Here is a 13,159-nt window from a genome sequence, read left to right on the forward strand (position 1 = left end):
TAATTCCGCATCTACGGCATTATGATATTATGGTACAAAAAATGCTATATTTGCAACGTTTTTTCATCGTATAACTTGTCAATATCAATGTAATAAAGTTTTATGCGAATCGTCCAAATTTCAATTTCATATTTTTCAAAATACAATGAAAGAGCAGTTCAAATATTTTGCATCAAACTTCATTCAACCCTCAATTTTTATTCTATAGTTAGTCTTAAGTCAGACTTGCTCAGACAAGCAGTTTACAACAATCATGAAAACATAGAGGAAGAAGTAATAAAGTAGGCTATAAGGGAGTGTATTCGCCGCGAAATCATCTGTTGATTAGATAGAATTGCAGTAAATATTGTCGTTGGACAAAGCAAAAACCTGGGCTTGATCTTGCGTGCCAGGCAAAGATAGTGCAACAAACTTTGTACATCAAAAAAAAACGTACAATGTTTCAACTGCAATTGACGAAGGGTCACGAAAAGACTATCAAAGTCATCGAGTCAGCGACAACATTTTCAGCAGCAGATGACGTCAAACAACTAGCAAAGTATATTAGCATAAATAAATAAAACACATTTTGGATACAAAAATTCATGAGAAACGGAAGATAAAATAGGTTCCGACAATTCGATCTGACAATCTTCATTTTTGATAAGAAAGCTTTACACAAATAGATTATCCTTATTGCCGCCGCAACATGAATTGCCATCAGTCTGAGTCCTTCCGGAACGAGTACCTCAAATATGTAGCTGCCTGGAGATCGACTATTTCATGTCGTATATTATTTATATCAGGGGTCACCAACCTTTTCGAAGCCGAGGGCTACTTTCTGGGTACAGATTAAGCCGAGGGCTACCAATGCACACTTCCAAAAAAGTCAAGTTGCTTGATTAAGCTTCAATTATTGATAATTACTGGTATTTAGTCAAGTAAAAACACTGATAAATTTTAGGATTCTTCGAGAAATCGAACGATTATTACAACGTAGCAAATAAATCACTATCCATGGCACTTCCATTTTAAACTGATTGTTTTTTAAAGTGATCACTACAATAATATCTTCGGAAACCACAGGTCCACAATGTACCTGCGTTTATACGAAAACCCTGCATAAGCCTAAGATAAAATGAACTTAACAGTTGTACTGTCAAATTTACAAACACATTTAACTAATTATGAATATCTTGTTTTCAACAAGGAGAAAACCAAAATGAAACAAATTTGGTCTAATGCTTCCCCGTCAGTGTGTTGTACTCCGGCGTGTAACTTGACACTGTAACTGTAAGCGAGTCTTGCAGATTTCATCAGTGAGGCGTGTTCCGTGTTTAGTTCCTGATGAAAAATGTTGATTCACAAAAATAGCTTGAACCAAACGCTGGTCTCGTAAAATAAGATTGCTGTTTGATTTAAAGGGCGAGTTTTTTCTGCCCTTACTGCGCTGACCAGTGGATACTGACAAGATGTGAAATATTTCTCCGCTTTGTCGTTACTATAATCGCCCCGCATATTAGACATACGCAAGGTGGTAAAAGGAAATTCATCCCCCACTCATCGTGAAAATGGTAGGTTTTCTTTCATTTTTCTTTGAAATCAATAACTGTATTATTGCTGCTCCCCAAATCAACGGACAAGAAAAAAACACGGGTTCGTGGAAGGTGATATCTGTAAGAGCATTGAATGACCCGTCACATTACTGAGATCAAATACTAATCAGGATGATCGTTACAATAATAGTTAACATAGTGTCAGTTCCCACATACAGACATGAGTGCGATTTATACAAGAATAGTATGACAAAAATTAATTGATGTAGCTTACTCATAAGCACCGGTATTATGCTTATTTTGGAACAGACATGCGGGCGACTCATGTGGTCTTCACGGGCGACTTGGTGCCCGCGGGTTAGTGACCCCTGATATATATATAAATATATTCCGCAGCTCCTTCCACCGAAATTAGAAATGAACGCATGAAAATATTAAATTATGTATGGACTGCTTATTCGAATTAAATTGACATTTTGCATTTTTATGTCAATATGAGTGGCCATATGTAGTGCCCTGGATGCACGACACTGTAACGCTGTACTCGGAACGTGAAAGGAAATGAACAGCAAAAATTTATAACTTTCCTTCATTCTATTATTTAATGTAAGTCCAATTATAATTGATTTTATATCCAAACATCGTTGAAATCTGAATAATAAATAACGTCAATCGGCTATAATAAGGCTGCGTTACAGGTTTAATTGATTTGTCCACAACTCTTTCTATCTCCCAATAACTTTGAGATATTAAGATATATATACATACTACGTTCCGGTATCCGCTATCTTGGTTTACATACCAAATGAGTACCTTCCTGGCTAATTGCTCTACTAGACCAATAATCAAATTGATTTGCACTGTACCCCCTACCTTGCCTGTGACTCACGGAGTTTCCCGGGGATCGACATTATTCTTAATTTTTATCAATGACCTTTTCCATAGCTCCACATTATTTTAAAAATTGTTCGTTGATGATACAAACATCTTGATAGCGATATTTCTCCTGATGTGACTCAGTCCGGAGTGGACACTAAAATACAAATAGGAACCAAATTGGATGGAACTTGATAAACTTACATTGAAAGTTGACAAATGAAAAACTAGACCATGAACTCCAAACAACCGATAAATTTAAATCGATATGCTTCGTTACGTAAGTCATCAATTTCTTTGTTGTGTACGTGCTTACTGAGAAAATGACGTTAGTTAAGCTCAAAACTGAAATATCTCTACTGCTAAACCCAGCAAAAATGTTGTCGCTCACTCAATGACTGTAACACCTTTTTTAAGTATCCTGGCAAATACAGATGTCGCATGAGGGGGCGACTGAAATGTCTGGCTGTTCGTTGATTCTCGGAAAACTATTCGAAAACGCGCTACTATCAGTGTGTCCTTCAATGCCACAAATATCAATGATGTTGTACAATGAAATTTTATATATTGCAATAAAATCCAAAAAGAAAGTTCACAATGTTTGACGAGGTTAACAAGGTGTAGCCAGCGTAGCGAAGGTGGCGTTGTGTAGCGGTTTTCTGAATTTAAATAAAGATATTCAAATACAGATCATGTAAAACAATAATGCATTAAAGCACTTGCAAGCTTAAATTATCTATTAAAGTAATTATTATTCAGACACTAATTCAGACACAGAACCAGTAATGTAGAACAACAAATTACAAATCTACCGAAACGTTTTGAATCAGGCAATAACAAACTAAATTTCAGAATATACGGAAACAACTTTTTTAATCTCAGTTTATTTCTAGCTTAGGTAATATTCTACAATAAAAGTTACAGCTGTCAGATGTTCTACCAATATAAGACTGCGGGAAGGCAATTAATTATTCCTACAACTAGACGTTGAACGTAATTAATTATAATACACGAAACCGCAATCCTTGCGAATAAAAAGTAACAACTACCAAACTACCGCCAAAACGCGACAGCGAGTCACATAAGACAGAGACAAGATTAGACTTGTCCAGTGAGAGTCGATTGCAACATGTGTCGGAGGAGGTGAGTTGAGGCGGCAAATGTTGAAGTCTGAGAGCGACGAGCGAAAATGAGCACACACGTCACACACACACATAAAATTTCAAATTTGAATTTACTCTTTTTTATTTTGCTTTTCAATTTTTCATTTTTTGTTGTTTTGCTTTTTCGTTTTTTTTTTTATTTTCTTTTTTAACTGTTATGCGCGTATCGTCTTCTCACTGAATTTCGCTAGCAACTGAAGCTGAGTGAGACACATTGTACATGCCCGTGGGAAACAAACTGGCCAATGGTATAACAGGTAGATGCTGAGTGCCTGACAGGGAAGCTCCCGCAGGCTATAATTTTTATATTGTCCCCGAAATCATTCGTTGATTCAGAAATATGCAAATGTTATTATGCTATCATCGTCATAATCAAATGAGTGAAACCGATTCCCAAATTTCCATCCATCAATGATGGAGAATTAAGACCGGAAATAGTGTTTTATTTTTCGAATCGGCGCTGATTTAAATATTTCATGGCGACTGTTATGATTTTGTTTTAGTTTTTATTATATTAATGAGGCGATTCCCCCTTTGATGAATCAAAGAAAGACTCAAAACATAATGAAACAGAGAATGTTTGGAACAAAATTTTTTTCTCGGTAAAATGAATAACTTAGCTTAGCAGATATAAATTTGCCCTCAGTTATCGACAAAATCGCAAATTCGCAAATTTAATCGCAAGTGATTAAAAATAGTATTTTCTTATCCAATTCATTTTTACATTGTTTTTGGTGGACGAATAATGAAACATTAAAATTTAAAATGATTCTATTGTGCGGAAAGTAGGGAATTTCCCCCCACTTTATCGAAAAAATCGAAGAAACCTTCGGTTTATATGAGTTAACGCGTAATATTTGTAAGAAATAATTTTTCTAATCCAATTCATTAACACAGTATTTTTTATAGACATACATGAAACACATATTGAAATTTAAAAAAATCCACCGTGCGGAAGGTAAGGAATTTCCTCCCACTTTATCGAAAAAATGACGGAAACGTCAATTTATCCAAGTAGTGATTTGTGCAAGAAATAATTTTTTCTCATCCAATTTATCAACACAGTATCTTTGGTGGATAATTTTCACCCTAATTTGGTGAAAAAAATCACAAAATCGTCAATTTATCTGAGTTAAAGCATAATTTATGTGAGGAATAATTTTTCTTATCCAATTAACCAATACAATAGGATTTATTTATGGACATACATGTGGAACACATATTCAAATTTTGGAAAATGTGCCCGATGTCGCTAATGAATTTGCAAATTTGATAATTTTACGCGGAATCATAGCGAACCACAAATTTAAAACAGGAAATCATGAGAATCACATGAATACACTCGCTTCAATTTGACGCAGTATGTTCAATTTTTTCGCGGTAGTCTCGTCAGACGCTGCCAAACGTGACGATGCGAATTAATTAAGATTCTGATCCTCGCGATCTCGTCAGTAGCAGTGGTCCAAGGGGAGCGTAGAGACATGGCCAAACATAAGGCGCGTGGGTTCGAACCCCACAAGGTAGATTAGATTGTAGGGGCATAATAGCAATTAACTGAGGAGCGGGAGCCGTAGAGACATGGCCAAACATAAAGCGCGTGGGTTCGAAACCCACAAGGTACATTAGATTGTAGGGGCATCATAGCGATTAAGCAAAGAGCGAGGGAGAAAATGGAGCCGGAGAGCAAGCGAGTGGTGAATGCGGGCGAGACAAGGGTGGGTGGGCCAACAGGCATCACAGCGGCTGAAGGAGGAGCGGGAGCCGAAAGAGAGGCGAGCGCAGGCGGTCAAGGAAGGAACGGGGGAGCCGCGTGGAAAGGGTCAGCAGGGAAGAATGTGGGCCAGGACTCCACAGGGTAGATTGAGCCACGGGGGCAGAACGAGCTGCAGGAACGGGTCCACCGGGCAAGGTAGGGCGGCCAAGGGAGGAATGGGACAAACGCAGGGACGGCAAGTACAGCCAACTGAGCTGTCGCAGGGGACGGGTCAGAAGACAGGCGGCCAAGGGAGGAGGAATGTGAATGAAGAATGGACAGCGCGAGAGCTTAGTCCGAGAGCAAGTTAGGGGAGCGAGCAGGAGACCAGGGAGGATGAATGGGGAGCCAAATGGCCATATTATTTTAAATTGTATTGGACAAGAATAAATTAATTATTTTTTGCATAAATTACACTTTAACTCAGTTAAATTAACGATTTCGTCGATTTTTTTCGATCAAGTGGGGGGAGGGATTCCCTACTTTCAGCACGGCTACTTTTCGCGGGGCGGAATTTTTTTAAGGTTTGACATGTGTTTTATATGTGTCTACTAAAGATACTGATGAATTGGATGAGAAAAGGTTATTTCTCGAATAAATTAAGCTTTAACTCGGTGAAATTGTCGATTTGTCGATAAATTAGAGCAAATTTATATCTGCTAAGCAGTTATTCATTGTCAATCCTCTAGCTTTACCTAGGTGATCTTGAACATGTATCCCGTCTCTTTTTTACCGTTTAATTATTATGCAGATACATTTTTGAAGCAAATAAACATACATACATACGATACATACAATTGTTCAGTTATTGCGCCACAATTGCGCGATACGTGATAGCGAATTTCCTGAAATGATATGACGCCATCAAAACATGACGCAAGTTCTTCAAAACGTGACGCAAGTTTTTAATGACGTAACACATTGTTTTGATCTTTGGTATATGTGATATTGCGCAACAGTTAAGCATCCTGTTTTCGTTTTCGATAATCTGTTTTTTCACGTCTCAAGGTCGCTCGACTAAGCTGTATATTGCCAAGTCATTGGTGTTGTAGACTATTTATGGATTAAGTTTTTTTATAACATGAGTAATTTCGTGTATACGGTATATATTGTGCGTGAACTAAGCAAATAACGAACGAAACTAAATGACCGGCTGCCGGGTTCTTTGCCTCGCTTTCGTCTACTTAACTGTTTGCTATTCTCTTTCTGTCTTTGCTCGAGGCAATTAAGAATTATTACATAGTTCGCGTATAATGGATTAAGATTTGTTTTCGTTCAAATAATTCAGATTCAACGTTATTATAAAGAAAAGACAGACTTATCTGATTAAATATTAAACTGCTGTACTGTTTTTATGACTGTATGAAGTAAAATTTTGGTTGTAAAACTGGACTGAACAAAAATGGAGTCTTTTGCACGGCTTTGTCTTCGAAACAATAAAGCAACATTATTATTAACAAGATGTCAATGTAGGAATTTTGTTTCATCTCCTAATGTTATGACACAGCTCCCGAAAGAATTGGGTTTTGTGAAGGTAATAAGTCTATTTTTATGTTCAATTTTTACTGATTTCCTAGTGTATACATGTATTGTGGTGCTCTACTTGCATCTGCATGTACAAATGTAGCTTACTTCAAGGTCAGTCGGCTGATAGAATAATCTTAATCTAACCAAGTAGCCTAATACCTATGCCATTTTAGTTGTGTTGCTTTCGTAACGCTGAGAGTGGAGATCCTTTATTCTCTTAAAAAATTTCGAAACTAAAGTTCAATATGGTGCTGAATATTGTGTCTTACTCAAATGGCTATGTCAATGACTAATAAAATGTTTTTTAAATTGCTTGTGCCCACTATTTCTCACATAAAGTGAATTGGTTCTTAATTCTGTTGGGATTGAATTTGTTATTTCATATCAGTAATGTTATTTCACACTTTACAGTTTTCCGCCTTCGCCAACGTGCCACAACAATTTCGTCAGATTTCAACTGACAAAAGCAGACTATTGACAATTTCCAATGATCAGAAAGAAAAAGAAAACGTTAATAACAATGAAAATGAACAAATCATAAATGAAGAATCTTTGCCTCACTTTCGAGAGCGTCACCAACAAGAAAAAAAGGCGACTGAAAGTGGTGCAGGAGGTATGACACCAGTCTCTAAAGATATTGCACATCCTGATATAGAGGAAGCATTAGGAATGCATGAGGGTGGATATAGACTTCCCCATCCAGTTTGGAGTACTGAAGAACTGGAGTCTGTTAGAATTACACATAAACCACCTGTTACAGTGAGTATTTCTGTTTTTTTTTAATATTTTACAAGATAAGTGTGGCAGTCTACACTTCTAAGCCAAAAATGTTATTAATCAATCACTACAAAAGAGCATTTGCTATATCCTTGCAATCAATATCCCAAATATGGAAAGCACTTTATTTTTGTACGTCATTTCCCATTTGCGAAATACTTCATTCAATTTGTCAAGTAGTTTAATATTTGTACTCCTTATTCTGCAATAAAAATCATCCTTCAATTCTTTTATTCAGAGAGTTGACAAACTCGCATATTTCACTGTATCTACACTTAGAAAAGGATTTGATTTATTTTCTGGATATACATGGGGAAAATACAGAGGAACACTACATGAAAAACAATGGCTAAAAAGAATAATATTTTTAGAGACAGTAGCAGGTGTTCCTGGTGAGTATTATAAAAATGCTATTGAAATAAAAAAAGATTATTTTTTGGATAAAACTTAGCAGTTGGACACAGGATAAGCGAGACATGTGGGATAAGCGAGGCCGAGGCACGTAGAACAAATGGGACACAACATTTCCAAGACATTGTCTCAAGTATTAAGAACACCCTTATCATCGCAAGCACCCCTGATTACCCCGTGCAAATTCGCAGATTCAAATCCTGAGGTGCGCTGTTATATGGTGGTTCATGGAATCGTTGGCTACGGCTTGCATCTGATTCCATCAACTAGCTTTTCGAGTGTGACACATCGTGTCAAGCGTTAGGAATACGCTCGTCACAGCATCTCTGATTACCCAGCGTGGGTTTGCAGGTCCAAATCTAATACATGGATAGTTATGTAAGGTATCCGGGCGAGCAACTGTGGTTCGCCATACGTTTGACTTTTCTCTTTCCCGGGATAAATATGTGAATCCTATCCTTCCTGGTCACCTGTCACTTCAATCAGTCAGTTTTTCTTTCTGAGTGAGAGCATGATTGTGATTGTCTGCTTTTAATGAGCAAATTTCCTTGTTTAAAAATTTATGAAATTGTTTTATCAGGAACTGGATACATATAAAAAATCTTAATCAGATAATATATGAAAACTTTTGACTCGTAGGTATGGTTGGTGCTATGGTGAGACACTTGGATTCTCTACGCAAGATTAAAAGAGATCATGGCTGGATTCACACTCTGTTAGAAGAAGCAGAAAATGAAAGAATGCATCTCATGACAGCATTACGTGTCGCTCATCCAGGAATTTTAATGCGATTGACTATTGCTCTCGCACAAGGTTAGATTTATATATACTACTTTAAGATTTGAGAAATGGAAATGAATGATTGTATATCCTCACATATAAGCCGAGTTTCAAACTTGAAAAAAATCGCCAAACTAAGGGGTCTGCTTATACACCCTTAACTCTGATATCACTAAAGGGTCGGCATATGTGCACTAAGTTCTCATGATAAGAGCGTGTACGGCTGTACGCACACACTTGAAGCAGCCCTTGGTCGGCTTATATGGGGGATTTACGGTATGTACCTTTTATGCATCTTATTAGCCGTAAAAAAGATGCCACTCGGGCATACAGATCAACTAAGTCTTGGTATGTAGGCTAGGCATGATTGAGCGGTGGTCGATGTTTCATTTGTTTTTATCTTCGTGCAAGAAAATCTTTGTTGACCCATATACATTGACACAAATATAGAAAACATTTTCTCATCAAATTTCGGGAATTTTTTTCACCGAATAGGGGACATATATAATTCAACGTACGCCCTTTTATGAAACATTTTTTTCAATGTGTAATTTGGCTGCGACCTGCGAGTCAGTCAGTTCGACCTGGAAACTTCAATTATGTTGTCAATAGCTGCTGTGAAAGGATATGACAAAGTGTTGAGTTTCGGCTTCCTGATATTTGTGTGTCATTTCTGATAATCAGTAATCCAAGTAGAAATAGTTTCATGCGCTTCCTCTTTATCTAATAAATGGAAATGACAAAACTGATTTCTACCTACTGCCCTGTTTCATATAGATCTAACCTAGCTAAGCAGGAAACATGAATTCCTGTCACCCACTTCTGGAGCAAAATCATGAGATATTGTTTTCATGCGTAAAAATTAATATTTTACAGTTCTATTCTTGAATGTCTCATCAACTAACTTAAACTCAAAATTTATGCTGTGTTTTAGCTGCTCTCAAACGGTAAATTAAACATGTGCTAAATTTTGACCACTCCTAGAAAAAAGCGAAATCAAAACCAAATTTTTTGAATTTTTCGTTGATCACAATAATGTTATTAATGCAGACTTCCATGTACTCAAAAATATAGTTAATGTATTCCCAGCTCAAAGTTGTGTGAGTTATTAGGAGTAAAAATATTTTTAATTGCAGTTATGGTTAAATTTTACAGAAGGTAATAGTTTCAATTCTATTGAATTTTGTTTAGTTTTTGAGTATTTGCTCGAGGCTTCCGCAGGCCACACGAGGCTAGAGTATGCCTGCCTCTGCCCTACTTTATGCTTCATGTTCGTTAATAACATTTTATTTAGAAAATATATTTATTTTTTCGTTAATAAGGTATGTTTGTGCCATCATTTTCTATTGCGTACCTGATATCTCCTGCATTTTGTCATCGATTCGTTGGTTATTTGGAAGAAGAAGCCGTTAAAACATATACCACATGTTTACAAGCTATTGATGAGGGTGAATTGAAAATGTGGTGCAGAATGAAAGCTCCAGAAATAGCTATTGAATATTGGAAGTTACCGGTATGTAAATGTTTCAAAAAACTGGATTTTCAACTCAAATCTAGTCAGATCATTAAAACTTCTTTTAATTCCTGATAGCTACAGAAAATCAGTGAAATGGATTAATAAACTTCTCCATATTCAAATATAATTCAAGATTTATTTTGATAAATGTCAAGGAATTTTAATAGTTCAATATTAAAAAATTATCTATCAGAATGTATTTGTAATTATATGAAAATATTCAGTTTGGCCATGGCTGCCACTCACATATCTTTTTTCATAAGATCAGTAATGAATAGTCAATATTCTGGAATTAGTTGTATTCAAAATACATTCATTCTAGAAATTTTTTCTCGAATCCAATTCAAGCTGTTCTTTCTATTCCTATCTGGTTTTTCTCATTTGTCTATTTTTTATTAGAAATTATTTTTAAACAATAAATCCTTTTCAGCAAGATGCGATGATGAGAGACGTGATTCTTGCGATACGTGCTGATGAAGCTCATCATAGAACTGTCAACCATACTTTGGGTTCGAAGAAGGGGGATGAGAAGAATCCATACAAACCAGGAGAGTGAATCGAATTTTGAAATTTGAACATTAGGAAACATATTTTTGTAATCGGAAGAAATGGTGCATGTTTTAGGCAAGCCTGCAGGATTGGGATAATGTAGTCAACTTTTGATCAAAATTGGCTTGAATCAAGTCAGGTTCACATGTCCAAGCGATTTGTGCCAAGTCACAACTCAACTCCAGTAGAGACTCTGAATGAATTTCTGAGTAATCTGGTTTATATATTGCATGTTTAATTTTTAAATCATTCTTAGAATAAACTTTATTTAATTTAGTGTATTATTTTATATTTTCTTCAGGGAACGGCCACTCTTTTTTAAATTCCACAGCTTTTTCACTATAAGTGCAAACTTATAAATGAATATCAATGAATATTTCAATTGGCCACAAATCGATTTTGATAATTTTCAATTCTATCAGTATTGTTTATGTATTCCTAGGCTTACCATACGTCCCGTTTCAGGCGGGACAGTCCCACTTTTCACAGTCTCCGTCTTGTTCCGGCGTCCTGACCGGTCAGCCAAATGTCCTGCTTTGGCGTTAAGACAGCATAATACACAAATATCACTATTTAGCATGTTCTCGTTGCTGTGTAGCGTATCGGTAGCCTACTTACTGAAGGTGGATGCGTGATTTTGTTTGTTTCGTCGTTTTCCGCTAACATTATTAGCGGATAATTGCTACAATTTATTATGTGTAAGCCCCGTACGCCAAGGAGTGCTTAACATTAATGTAAATTCCTTAGTTAGACAGACAGCGCATGAACTCTCAATGACAACATAGTCAATGAAGACAGTCGGGATGGTTTTAAATGTAGGCCCCTAATGTGAAATCGACAAATTTAAAGTTGATAAAATCACAGCTATGGTCTTCGGAGGTGTCCTGCTTTCAGGTCACAAAAAATGGTATCCCTATGTATTTCTGATATACTGACAATAGAATATACCCTTATCCAACATTAAAAAGTTACCTCAACAATTGTGCAATATACACAAAGTTATATAGAATACATTCACACCAAAATTGATCCGTAATATGGTTATTAATTCCTCTGTAACTCAAGAACATTTAATATATTATTATCGGCAGATCTTACATGCGGATTTATCGAATATTAAAATATATTCATAATTGTAAACCTATCTATTTGAGTTATTTTTTGTATTCATACATTCTAATTATGCTTTATATTAGACTTCATTATTTTTCTCTGTATTATATATAAAATCCTCTCCTGCATTTCCTGACATGGTATATGCTACTGAAGTACTGATGTCAAATTTGTGAATACTTAAACAATCTGAATATTGTGCATCTTTTTTAATCTCTCATCCATTAGATGATACCTGTTGTAAGTGTTAATTGAAAGGTGGTATCTGGAATTAGGCAGATATGTGGTTCAACTACTGAGGGAACGCTGACTTGTTTTATCTCGAATCATGCAAAATGTATTAATTATTTTGTCCCCGTTCTCAAAGCACCGACTTTTCAAGCTCCAGCTGTAAATGCCAGGGGTGTGTAACATGAGTGCACTGAATGGCTTGGTGGGTTGTGGCCCTTGGGGCCGCATGTGGCACACCCCTGGTATCGACGGTATTTGTGACTGAAAGTGGTTGCAAGGCTTTTTGTAAATTGAGGATTTCTACAGAAGAAAATAATAATTGTAAGCATGAAATTCGAATAGATTTGTGGTATTATTGATTGTGGTATTATTGACTGATTACTGACAAATTATTTTTATTGTGCTTCTCTTTTACTCAAGTGTATGTTTTGATATTTGTATACTTTTTGTAACATAATTACTCTTGTAATTTTTATTGAGATGGATATTAATATAATGATGAAGAATATTGCAAGTTATTGGTAACTTGATAAGTAATATCATGTTAAGTGCTATTTTGATTGTATGTTTCCAAACCAAAAAATTGTTTGGGTTAGTAAGTTTTCGTCTGGACGTTAACCGTGCGCAGTGTAATCATCATGCCTCAGACTAGGGAGTGCAAACTACGGCCTGCGAGCCAAATGCGACCCGCGAAGAAAAATTGTGCGGCCCGCGGAGAAGTGACAATTTTGAATGGTGTGCTCGCAAAACGAGTTTTTGGTTTAGTTAATCTGGTACGTGCGAGCAATTTCAATCTTTCTGAATAGCAGTTTTCTTTAGAAATGTTTGCGTTTTAACTCAACATTTCTGCAAGAAACAATTTTTTATGCTTTCAGCTACAGTGGATACTCTACCTACGAAATTAATTCGTTCGGGAAGCCCCTTCGTA

General features: G+C 36.2%; 1 protein-coding gene across 1 annotated transcript; it reads left to right on the forward strand.

The window, feature by feature from the left end:
* Positions 1-6,584: 6,584 nt before the first annotated feature.
* Positions 6,585-12,739, forward strand: LOC120332547 (uncharacterized). The gene is made up of 6 exons (XM_039399815.2): positions 6,585-6,861; positions 7,266-7,613; positions 7,870-8,023; positions 8,682-8,855; positions 10,145-10,335; positions 10,769-12,739. Exons 1-6 carry the CDS (start codon positions 6,730-6,732, stop codon positions 10,892-10,894), a joined length of 1,125 nt encoding a protein of 374 aa, XP_039255749.2. The 5' UTR covers positions 6,585-6,729; the 3' UTR covers positions 10,895-12,739.
* Positions 12,740-13,159: the final 420 nt, after the last annotated feature.

Source organism: Styela clava, chromosome 13 (assembly GCF_964204865.1).
Source record: "Styela clava chromosome 13, kaStyClav1.hap1.2, whole genome shotgun sequence".
Taxonomy (NCBI): Eukaryota; Metazoa; Chordata; class Ascidiacea; order Stolidobranchia; family Styelidae; genus Styela; species Styela clava.

Coding starts and splice junctions, on each gene's coding strand:
- LOC120332547 (XM_039399815.2), top strand. CDS start 6,730: ATGGAGTCTTTTGCACGGCTTTGTCTTCGAAACAATAAAGCAACATTA. Junction 6,862..7,265: donor AAGAATTGGGTTTTGTGAAG/GTAATAAGTCTA, acceptor CACACTTTACAG/TTTTCCGCCTTCGCCAACGT. Junction 10,336..10,768: donor TTGAATATTGGAAGTTACCG/GTATGTAAATGT, acceptor AATCCTTTTCAG/CAAGATGCGATGATGAGAGA.